This window comes from Pundamilia nyererei, unplaced genomic scaffold (assembly GCF_000239375.1).
Source record: "Pundamilia nyererei isolate P.nyererei 1_Seehausen unplaced genomic scaffold, PunNye1.0 scaffold00006, whole genome shotgun sequence".
In the NCBI taxonomy this organism is placed as follows: domain Eukaryota; kingdom Metazoa; phylum Chordata; class Actinopteri; order Cichliformes; family Cichlidae; genus Pundamilia; species Pundamilia nyererei.
The window spans coordinates 5,084,957-5,096,622 of NW_005187407.1; the positions used below are offsets into that span (position 1 = coordinate 5,084,957).

At 40.7% G+C, this 11,666-nt stretch overlaps 3 protein-coding genes across 4 annotated transcripts in view; all 3 read left to right on the forward strand.

Annotated features, from left to right (window-relative positions):
* Positions 1-945, forward strand: part of morc2 (MORC family CW-type zinc finger 2) — a 16,825-nt gene extending 15,880 nt beyond the window's left edge. For both annotated transcript variants that reach the window (XM_013914867.1, XM_013914865.1), the window contains exon 28: positions 57-945. In XM_013914867.1, coding sequence (XP_013770321.1) covers positions 57-125 — 69 coding nt within the window. In that variant the 3' untranslated portion in view covers positions 126-945. The remainder of the gene's footprint in view (positions 1-56) is intronic.
* Positions 946-1,704: 759 nt separating this feature from the next.
* LOC102204537 (putative acyl-CoA dehydrogenase AidB) lies at positions 1,705-9,289 on the forward strand. Its single transcript, XM_005722235.1, has 15 exons — positions 1,705-1,788; positions 2,812-3,243; positions 3,729-3,952; positions 4,061-4,160; positions 4,893-5,010; positions 5,219-5,361; positions 5,440-5,592; positions 7,072-7,166; positions 7,269-7,368; positions 7,446-7,586; positions 7,671-7,763; positions 7,843-7,950; positions 8,035-8,206; positions 8,550-8,616; positions 8,733-9,289. Exons 2-15 carry the CDS (start codon positions 2,959-2,961, stop codon positions 8,842-8,844), a joined length of 1,911 nt encoding a protein of 636 aa, XP_005722292.1. The 5' UTR covers positions 1,705-1,788; positions 2,812-2,958; the 3' UTR covers positions 8,845-9,289.
* A 636-nt stretch (positions 9,290-9,925) lies between these two features.
* Positions 9,926-11,666, forward strand: part of slc8b1 (solute carrier family 8 member B1) — an 8,212-nt gene continuing 6,471 nt past the window's right edge. The window contains exon 1 of the mRNA XM_005722239.2: positions 9,926-10,375. Within this exon, the coding sequence (XP_005722296.2) occupies positions 10,217-10,375 (159 nt within the window). The 5' untranslated portion in view covers positions 9,926-10,216. The remainder of the gene's footprint in view (positions 10,376-11,666) is intronic.

The window sequence follows — 11,666 nt, forward strand, 5'->3', positions numbered from 1 at the left end:
CCCCCCCCCCCCTTTGCAGAAAGTGAGTAATTATCGTGCCTTTTTTCCTCCCACAGGATATTGACATAAACACAGATGATGAACTAGATGCTTACATAGAAGACCTCCTTACAAAGGGTGATTAAAGAAAACCAAAATCAAATGAAAGATGTGAACATTAACAAACTGGTCATCATTTCAAGTCTCCATGGACCCACTCTCATGTGTGAATATTTGGGGTTTGTTTTCATTAATCCCTCCATGTGTTGAATCAGTTTGTAACCGGTTTGTATTTTTAGGTTCTCACTGTCGATTGCCTCTGGGCCTGTGGTTTTATTTTGTCCCTTTTTATTACCCTCTTACATCTGTTAATCTATGTTTAAAACATGCTATCCTGGTTAAGCTGTTAAATAATTTGTATGTTTATTGCAGCGTATGCTCTTTTATATAGTCAACTGTTGTTGTGACAAACTACATTTCTTCATTTTGGTCCATTGTCAGGTGACATTTTCACACTAAAGACTTGGGCTTAACTCGTCTCTGTTCTGTATTGCAGCCTGTAGTTACACAGTTATTTTTATTTTTGCACACTAAAAACACATCAGTGTTCTCCAACCTGGACAGAAAACCGGGTTCATCTTTTATGTTTGGGAGATATTCCCCATCCATAAACAGGAGCTACATACTGGGTTATATCAGTACATTTATTATTCCTTTAAATTCCTTCTTCATTTAACCTTTGACTGTTCTGTGTTCATTTTGGGAAGAAAAAAAAATGGTTAACTGCTGAATTGTTTAATAATTATTCAGTGCCTCTGTCCTTCTTTTTGAACAGATTTTTAACCCATCATGGAAATGTTTTATTAAACGGTGCATGCTTTCAGTCTTTATGTTCTCGTTGGAACAAAGGATACTGTATTTTTGACAAACCTTTACTTGGAACAATAAAACTGGTTCAGCAACACATTATGTTGGTCAGTATGTGGTGTTTAATAAAGTATTTGTTCTGGGAAATTTTACATTTGGGCTTAAGTAAATTATAGTGTTACAGGAAGGGATTTCTGTCGCCATGACAGTAAATATTCTTGAATTTAGTTTTGTTGGTGGTGCTTAGAGCCCTGTGTTCTGTGGATTATCGTTGTCTTTACAAACAATCCATTTTCAATCCGATTTTTCTACTCTTGGATCTATTTTATATAAATGAGACATGAAACACAAGGTTTAAACGGCAGAAAATTCTTACAGGGATTCTTACAAGTCTGTCCAGCTTCACAGTGGAAGGTAACCTGACTGGATGCACAATCTCTTAGTATGTTGTGGAAGCTGCTTGGCTAATAGTACACACAACAGAGTCCAGTATCCACCAGTTTCTACCGTCGGCTTTTACTGAAAGCTCAGATGATTCATAAGAACACTTCCTACTAAAATCTTTCCTTTCCTGCCACCTGCTAGGAGGTGCAGAAGCTAGCGTTCATGAACTATAACAGGTTCATTGGCTTTAAAAAAAAAATTAACAATGAACGTAAACACTTTGTTTATTTTGAGTCATCTCGTCAACGCAGTTACAAAAAAACAACTAAAAGGGATGTTTTATATTTATATAAACGTATCATACCCGATATTTTATCCTTTGTATACACTATAGATCCTTGATAGAAGTGTTTGTCACCTGTGTGTTTGCGTGCTGTTTTTGTCGCTGCTGTAGCAGCAGGAGGTGCTACTTGAACCTTTAAACGAAGAGAGACTTTTATTTTGAAGGCGAAACTTAAGTTGCCGCCGTGAACGTGAACGCAGCTGGGAAAACGTTTGGTAAGATGACTGCTAGCAGCTATATCTTTGATATTTAGGAAGCTTTTAAGTTTCATTTGAAACTAATTCAGCGTTGTCTGTGTAAGCTTGCCCGTGAATAAAGCGCTCACAACTTTGTTGAACGTCCTTGCTAACTGCTGTGTTGTTGTCGGGTTGGAGTGCGAAGAGTACGCGTTATGATAAAGGGTTTCAAGAAGAGGATAGCAAGTATATGCCTCTGTTTAATATTTAAATATATTTAAATAATATAAAGGAAACCCTGGAATACAAGCGGTAAGATAATATCTGCACAAAGGCAACGACGCAACCAGATGAACTTTGACCCATTTCTTTGGTTGTCAGTCTTCTCCATGGTCTGTAAGCCAGCTAGATAAATTTACATAAAGAAATAAGTATCAGCAATGGAGAAACAAAGAAGCTAATCCTATCTGGAATCAGTAAATCAGTAAAAATGCGCCTGTTTTCTGAGTAATAAGTAAAAACCAAATATACAGAAATTGCTTTCAGCTGAATGCTGTTCTGCCTCTGGGTGGACCAGGGGTGGTGCTAAAGGGCACTGGGGTGGCATTGCCCAGAGGGTGCCGTTGTCCTCTTTAATACTTCAATACAACTTGTCCTTGCCATTAGTTTATTGCTTCAAAGTAACTATTTGAGCTTAAATATTATTACATCCCGTGAATGCTACTGGTTTACATATTAATGGAAAATAATGATTTAATTTGAAAGATGGACTTCCCCTCTTGTACTTAACATTGGTTTGGTCCACTACTGTCGCTTACTTTGCAAACTCTAAACAAAGGATGTGTGAGACCCCCTTATTTATATCTAAAAATGACACCCATTAACAGTTTTATCCAGATTCATTTTTATTAGCTTGTTATCTTACTTCTTGTGCTTCAGTGTGGCTTGTATTTTGTTATTACTGTATTTCCAGATAGATGTCTATGGAGAAGGAGGTCTGTGCAAATTAAAATTATTATAACTCACTTTTCTTTTTCTTTTTTTTTTACCTGATCCAACTAGTTCTTGGACGCCACTCACCAGCCCCGTGCCACCCCATTTAAAAAAAAACCTGAAACATTCCTGCCTTTATCTAAATGTCACCTGTCCCTGCTCTAGTGGCATTAGCATTGTGTCCCTAGTCAGACCTCAGACTGAAGGTATTGGGCCATGTCAGTGTCCTCAGCCCTCCTGAGCCGACGTGTAGCCGGAGGCTCCTGCAGGTTGTGGTGTGTCATTCCTTCACCTCGACCACTGATCCACGTCAGATCAGCTTCTGTAGCTGAGCCAGGCAGAAGAAGATCCAATGAAGAACAGCTGTGGGAGGCAGCAGGCTACCTGCCATTCACCCGAGCCAGGATAGGGCCTTTCTTTCAGGAAAACCCAGTGCTGAAGAACCCATTTGTAGAAGATGCCTTGCTCAGAGGATATCTGAAGAGACACATACCCCAGCAGGTGAGCAGGGGTTACATGTTTTTCCCAAGAAAGGGTGTCATACTACCAGTTTTAGAGCAAGAGCAACAGGCCCATTAAATAACAATGTCCATATTAGGTGTATATTACTATATTATAATGTGTTTTTTGTTGTTGTTGTTTTTTAATGTGCTCATAACTTGTTTTCTTTTTGAAAGAAGTGTTGGGTATATGCACAGTGTTACATATGTAGTCCATATTTTTCCTTAAGTTTTGTTGCACCAGCACGAATTCATTTTATAAAAAGCAATAAGAGTTTGACTTTGGTCTTTGTTACTATTAAAAAGCCAGGGAGGAGCTGTCCTATCAGGTAAACAGGCTGAGATCTGTTTCATAAGGTCTGCGATATATTGTGTGTAATAATAAGCACCTTTAAAGACCCTCAAGGTCACCATACATTAGTACAAAATTTATATATATATGTATGTGTATGTGTGTGAATAGTATGTGTATAAATTTGTCTACAGGTGATTCTCTCAGACTTGTGTGCATTTGGAGAACACGTGGCAAAGGAGGTGGATGGCTGGGGTAGAGAGTGTGAGGTCAATCCTCCACGGTTGGTGCACTTTGATCCCTGGGGTCGCCGAGTGGATCACATTGTGACCTCCCATGCTTGGAAACGCATGAAAGACCTGTCAGCGCAGGAAGGACTCGTTGCCATTGGCTATGAGAGGTCATTTGGCGAGTGGAGGTTAGAAGACCGTTGCACTTCCTTTTTTCGGTTTAGCTCATGTGTCTTATTTCACTTCAGTAACGTGTTTTTGTCATCTTCCAAAAAGTGTATGTATGTGTTTCCTAGTCGTGTGTACCAGATGAGCAAGCTGTATCTTTTCTCTCCCTCATCTGGCCTCTACACCTGTCCTCTTGCTATGACCGACGGAGCTGCAAAAGTTATCCAGGTGTGTTTAAAGAAGTGAATAACATGACTAATACAGTGTCCTGTAAGCCAAACTGATTAGAACAACAGAACTAGTAATGGGATTTACCTCCAATCATTTAAAACTGAATTAAGTGAAGAATATTGTAGCCAATGTAGTTTAAAACATTGGCATTTTAAGAATATAAATTCATCGTCCTCCCATCCGTCAAACGCTACAGACAATTTCATGCTGAGACTAAAGGCTCAGAGACAGTTTCATCTCAAAAGTTATACAAGAATTTAATCAGTCCATCAAGTCACCCCAGTAAAATTGTTTTAACTGGCTGAGGAACCACATAATCATAGCCATATCTGGAACAGTTTGCACTATATGCATTTTGCACCCTATTTCCTTTTATATTGTATATTTGTATTATCTTTTATTGTGTTATTTATCTCTTTTATAGAGAGATTATGTTTTTGCTGTTTATTTTCTTGTTTGTGTTAAGGAGAATTTGCCTTCCAATCAGTTTGCACAGTGTATGTTGATAATATTAATAAAAAAAATGTAAAATGTGCCAGCTTTTGTTTAAAACAGCAGCATGTACTTGAGGGAACTGTATATTAGATTGATGAGCAACTGAATAAAACTCTATATTTTGCTGTTATGGCTGTATAGTAGTGAATGTACACATATTTTTGACTTGCTTACCCCAGTTCTGTTTTTCCTTGTAAGCACAGTGAATGATTGTTTGGATTTGTGTATGAGAAGTCCTTAGGTGTTTCGTGGCCAGTAGAAGACGCCTATAGTCGTTTGACCACCCGCCATCCAGAACGCTTCTGGACATCCGGACAGTGGATGACAGAGAGACAGGGAGGCTCTGATGTGGGTAAGTAGTGACACTGTTTTCTGCATTTATCAGTCCCAGATTCAATCTATAAATTAAGAGCTGCAGTACAACAGTGTTGTAATTCTGCTTTTCAAGGGATCAGATATCTGTGGAGGAGATTCTTTGTTTGCATACTTTTTTCCCGCTTTGTCATGCAGAACAAGAGTAACTGTTGTAATGCTTCATGAGTTGTTTTCATTGTCCTCAGCCAGCGGCACTGAGACGGTGGCTGTTCCACAAACAGATGGTTCCTACAAGCTCCACGGCTTCAAGTGGTTCACGTCTGCTACGGACGCAGACATGACTCTTACACTGGCCAGAGTGCAGGACAAAACCGGAGCAACCATACCAGTACTGCTGACATCGGTCACAAAGCATTGTCAATGACTTGCAGAGTGATATAATTGACTGCTGTTCTCTGTCCCACAGGGTAGCAAAGGTTTGTCTCTCTTCTATGCGGAGGTGAGTCGAGATGAGGATGGCCGATTGAGGGGTATTGAGGTTCAGCGACTGAAGGACAAGCTGGGGACACGGCAAATGCCGACTGCTGAGCTGCTGCTGGACGGCCTGCCAGCGCGCAGGGTCAGTTACACATGCTGGGTCATTGGATATAACAATTTATTGACAAACTATAGGCTTTGTCTCCTATCTGTGCAGATATGAGCAATTGCTTAAACACACACACACAAAAACAAGTTATGTGCAGCAATGATAAGCGGAACCATTCCTGCATTTGTGTGCTAGGTGGAAAAATTCACAGTGATTTTATTTGCCACTCCTCAGTAACAAAAAAGTACACACTGTGCTTTGTAAAAACACAAATCAACTTTTGTAGCACTTAACCCACTGAATCCTCAGAAACTTTTTGAGATGTGCAACTCATGAGAGTGCCAGCTGCTTGCAGCTCCAGCGGCAGCACTCGGGCAGGTAGCATTCAGTCAGCATGAGATAATGAGCTGTGAATGGCTGCAGCTAAATTAATATGAGAGAATCATTTAAAGGAAAACAAGCCCAGAAAAAACAGCAAACCAAAACAAGAAGTAGAGATCTGCATTCGTTGTTGGTAAGAACAGATTAATTTTTTCCTTTTACTACTTTGCCTCTAAAGTAGCATTGACTTGTCTCTGGCTCTTCTCCAGACACCAGGATGTTGTAAATTCTTCAATTCATGTAAGCCTCTTTGGATCAGGCTTGCTCCTGTGCAACCTGTGGATACCAATTGACATTGGGTTGTGGGGATTTTTGAGGTGGTGTCAATCCCTCGGATTCTTTGTTGTGCTTCTCGTGTAGGTTTCTGACTAGCGTTTGCAGTGTGGTGGGGGGCATTAAGGAACAAGCATGGTTGCGTGCCTGTCCTACACAGAGCTTTGTGTTCAGTCACTTACATGTTGCATTTGTTTACTGTCAGCAGGAGGCATATTGTGACCAATATGTGGAACAGCTGGTCTGTTCTTGCTGTTGTTGGGCCTTCAGCTAGCTGCGGGGAAGACCAAAGTTACAACATAAAGAAAGCTGAAGTGAAACTGAGTGTTAAAAATAAGGAAAAGTGTCCACTGCAAACAATGACTGCGGTTCTCCTGCTGTTTTCTTTTGGTTGACTTTTCAATAATGTTTGCTCCCTTTCCTGTTCAGGCCCACTTTTTAAAAGCTCAGAATTGGACTCACTCATAGCGCTATATGTGTCAAGCTCATAATCTTGGCCTTTTTGGACTGTAACACAAGCAGAGCTGTGTAGGGTGCATACACAGAACACTTAAGCATGGGGGACACGAGTGTGGTACCACAAATCCTGCATTACCCTGCTGGGGGAGAATTTTTACAGAAATTTGTCACAGTGTGATTACACTTTTGCTATATAACACATGGTTATATGGCAAAAGTGTAATTAATCACTGTGAGGGAAATCATCCAACATTTTTGTTTAAAGGTATGGACATTTTCAGGCAGTTTATGGTCCACTCCACCAACCTTCACTGTTAGAGAAACAAGACAAGCCATGTTCCTTGTAATTTTTTTTTCTATAATGTGTCCAAATCTTTGAAAACTTGTTTTCCTCAACAGCTCTCAGAGGAGGGGAGAGGTGTGTCCTCCATAGCTAATATGCTGACCATAACCAGGATCCACAACAGCGTCTCTGCAGCAGCCGCTATGAGAAGGCAGGACACCGCTCCTACTACCACACTTGAATCTGTGCTGATTTCTTAAAGCACAGCATGAGTAAGCTGGTTAAACATTTGTGTAACTGTGTGTCTTCACAGGGTGCTCCAGTTAGCTCGTGACTATGCCACTCGGCGCACTGCCTTTGGAAAGCTTCTTAAAGACCACCCACTGCACATGCAGACTCTTGCTAGAATGGAGGTAAGCTGGCAGGGGGTGAACAAACTCCACACAGTGTTTTCTGTCATGCTTCAGGACACATGCTTCTCACACTACAGGTAGAGTCTCGAGGGGCCTTTCTTCTGGTGATGGATGTGTGTCGTCTGTTGGGCCGAGAAGAAAGTGGAGTGGCAACCGAGCACGATGCTCACCTTCTCCGGCTGCTCACTCCGGTCGTCAAACTGTACACTGGGAAGCAGGTGAACAGTTTGTGTGAATGCTAGCGTTAGCTGTTATTTGCCTGTTTTGATTGTCTGATTGTTTCAGTGTTGTGTTTGTCTCAGGCTGTGGCTGTGGTGTCGGAGGGTTTGGAAAGCTTTGGTGGCCAGGGATACATCGAGGATACCGGCTTGCCTGGAATACTCCGTGATGCACAGGTGAGTTTGATACTAGAGGTGTGATAGCTTGAGATTTACAAAAAAGAGTGAAAGACTAACTTATCTCTTCCTTTTCCAGGTTTTGAGCATATGGGAAGGTACCACAAATGTTTTGTCTCTGGATGTGCTGCGGTGTGTGGCTCGTAGCTCAGGGATGGTTCTTCATGCCTACTTCAGCCATACCAAGGTCAAAGCAAGTTTAATGAAAAAATCTTCTTTGTGACTGAGCAGAACAAAAATGTGAACTGCGCTTGTTTTCTTTGTGTTATAGTCTCTGCTGGCTGGCGCCTCCAGCGTTTCCTCATTGGCCCCAGCTGTGACAGCAGTGGGCGGAGCTCTTTGCGAGCTGGAAGAGTTTGTTCAGGTAGCAGCAACCAGAGCACCCAGCTACCTGGAGCTAGCAGCAAGAGACCTGGCATACAGCCTGGCTCGCATCTACACAGGTGTATAACACACACACACACACACACACACACCAGAGCTGCAGCTATGAGTTAATTTACAGGTTAGCTGATCAACATAAAAATAATTATAAATAATTTTAAGCTTAAGTCAAATATTCACTAAAATGTTTTCTGCTTTTTTTTCAGCTTTTTGAGTTTGTAATTAAGTTATTAACTAAATCAGCATTTTGAAAACATAAGCTTAAGCTGACATCTTTCAGTCTAACAAACTTCTAAGTCAGTAATGTAATCAGTCAGCTGTACTGTTATCGTGGCCAAACATTCAAACAATAAACACATTTACCTCTATGCACCTTGTTATCATTCCCAACTCTGTTATCAGGAGCCCTTCTTATTGATCACGCATGTTGGAAAGGAGCTTCTCCATCTGACACCTATGCAGCTCTCAGGTAAAAAAAAATAAATGTAAATTTGCAGTTGTCTAAAACATTTTTTAAAAATGCACTATAATTTTGTTACTATTTATCATTGTTTTTTTGTCACTTTTTTTTTTTAAATTTTCCAGGTGGTGCGAACAGGACTTGTGTCCCGTGGCAAGGAACCAGAGAAGAGGTCACTATGATTCCAACACTTCACTTGATGCTGCTTTAGTCTTTGACCAGTCGATACAGGACTGAAGAATCACTGAGTCACTGCTGAGCCCTGCGGTCTGTCTTAGTGACAAACAGATTTATTGTCTGCTATATTATTGTTTGTGTGTTTGTGGATGACTGAAATCATGTTTCATTAAAAATGAAATTCGGTCTTGAATAGGCATGTAAATAAAATGGAGAATGGGTTGTGTCTTCAGTATCAGAGTAAATACTGGACAGTAAATTGAAATGTGAATTCCCACAGTTAAATGTAGTTTTTTAAATAAAGGCAAATGATCAGCAGCCCAGAGATTAACTTCACATCATAAGCAAAACAGGCCCTGACTGACCAGGTTCATACACACTGCCTTACTGTACTGCTGGAAAACCTGCACATACATATTGACGTATAAACTTTAAAACAGTAAAAACTTGGCAGTTTTAACGCAATTTTCTGATATTCATTAAACTGTAGTGACTTTAACTGTGAGTTTACTGAGTCACTGTGCTTTTTATTTTCAAAAATGAACATTGCTCCATGTGATACACAGCAAAAACATAAAATAAACACCCAAACAATATCCAACACCCCTTTTTAAAATATGTTGATATATATCGAGGTGGGAGTAGGTGCGAAATGTTTTTTTTTCTAATGGCGATAAATACTTTTTACTCTGAAAACATATTGTTGCACTTGTTTTCTGTACAATTTTTTTTTTGCAAATTTAGATGTTCAATATGATTTTTGCAAACAGGAAGTTATATCAGACATTCGAACACTGCAAGGCAACCTGAAACAATAAGACGGGGCAGAAAACCGATCGGTTTTTTGTGTGATTTCCTGCCTCTTTGGAGCTAAAAGAGGCCATCCATGAGATACGTCATGAAATACACGAGATGTTTAGCACATCAGGACTTTGTAAGGTAGCTCAAATGAGTCAAAAAATATAGACCATAAACAAATGTCTATTATAGAGGCAATAAATGAACAGGCTGGTTCTCTGGAGTATATACCTCTAATAAACTAAGCTTTTAAATACACATATTAACGTATTTTAACAGCCTCGTATTTGCCGTTTACCTTTTGCTGTCTGCATTCCAGCACTCGTTCCTTTGCTTCTTCTGGGTTTACGAGGAGTCCGTGAACGTGGCACATGTCTGATTGGGAAAGCAGTGGGAGGAGTTTTAGAGTAAGGTGTACAAAATGTTCAACGGGATTGAATCTGAGCTTGGACTGTGTGAACGCTTGAAAACAAGTTATTTAAGACCAGTAACAAATACGACAACCGGGACATGTTTTTGAGGTCTTCGACTTAATTTTTAGGCTAACCGCCCGGGAATTAAAAGAGTAAACCAGCCCACGGATGTCCTGTTAGCTTCCCAGCAGAATGGAACTGGCTCCGGGATAAAGTGAATCATGTTTTGCGGTATTTTCTTGCCACTTTTCGTGGTGCTGCCGTGTGGCTGGCAGCTCACCTCGGGCTCAGAGCTTTTACGAAACGAGTCTGGTGTCCGGGTTGGAATGGCTGGACGTTGGTCCTCACCGGTGATGGCTGAAAACAACAACAATGATGAGGTCAGTGAAATGTTTTTCTTTGCTTTTGCTTGGAAATGAGCGTGTTATCTGAGAGTGCTGTATTTTATTATCAGGTGTTCGTCAGCTGCTTGTTTTCTGGTTCAGGTCAGCAAAGTTTTTTTTTTGGTTAGTTTTTTTTTTCCACCTGTCACATGATTAGCGAAAGCTAAGGGCGTAAGTCAAGTTTGATCGCCTTGGTTCACATCCGTCAGTAAACTATAGACCCTCAGTGCAAAGCTGAAAAGAGCACTGAATGTGTGTGGTATACAGAAGGACCTCTGCATGGGTGGGTGGTGTGCTTTTGCTTGTTTTGCAGTGGATGAAAAACATACACAAAATTTGATCTGACATCTCATTCTGATTAGGGAATGTAGGTGTCTGATTTAAATCAAGTAAATCGAGCCCTCATGCCAAGCATAATACACACTGCAGTTTACCACTCCTCATCAAGACAGGTTTAGCTCAGGTAAAGCATCCCATACTCAGGACTCCCATCGGTCCACAGTTTTTGTGAAAATACGAAATACCCAGGGCCATCAGCTGTCACAAGCGGAAATGGTTAAGTCGGGATCTGAATTGAGTGAGCCTCATCCTCTAGTTTCTTTTTAAAAACTATATTATTTCACTCAATTCTTGACCCCCTTCGTCATTTTATTTGTTACAGTTTAGCAGTTTCACTCGTCACATGCAGTTACGCTGAAAAGGTATGCCATATATGTTGCCTTAAGGAAACTTGTATGGCAAGTCTTGTTTTTTACGTTTTCCAGTAAAGGTGAATTCAGGTGTCTGTTTATTGCTAAGGTTGTAGTGGTTGGCGTTGTACTAGACTGAATTTTAACGAAATGTGCAAATAATCATCTGGACAATATCAGTTTATCACAATCTATTTCTGTAAAGGTGATGAGTAGACTTGGATTGCATCAAAGTTACACCTCCGTTAGAGGTGTGTGAGTGTGTGAGTGATAAGACAAATTTGTTAATGTGGTCTCTTGGTATGCAGGCCCACTGTAAGCAGTGATCCAAAATTAAAGAGCTTTCTGGTGATTTGTTATTTATCACCTTATATCATGATTGCATGCATCTCAGTGCTGTTAGATGATGATGATGTTGTTGTTGTTGTATCAAAATGTAGCGCCCATGTTTCAGCTGTGGCTCAGGGGATTGGGAAGCTCATCTGTAACCGGAAGGTTGCCGGTTCGATCCCCCTGCTCTCTCTGTCCTGGTCATTGTGTCCTTGGGCAAGACACTTGACCCTACCGCCTACTGGTGTTGGCCAGAGGGGCCGATGGCG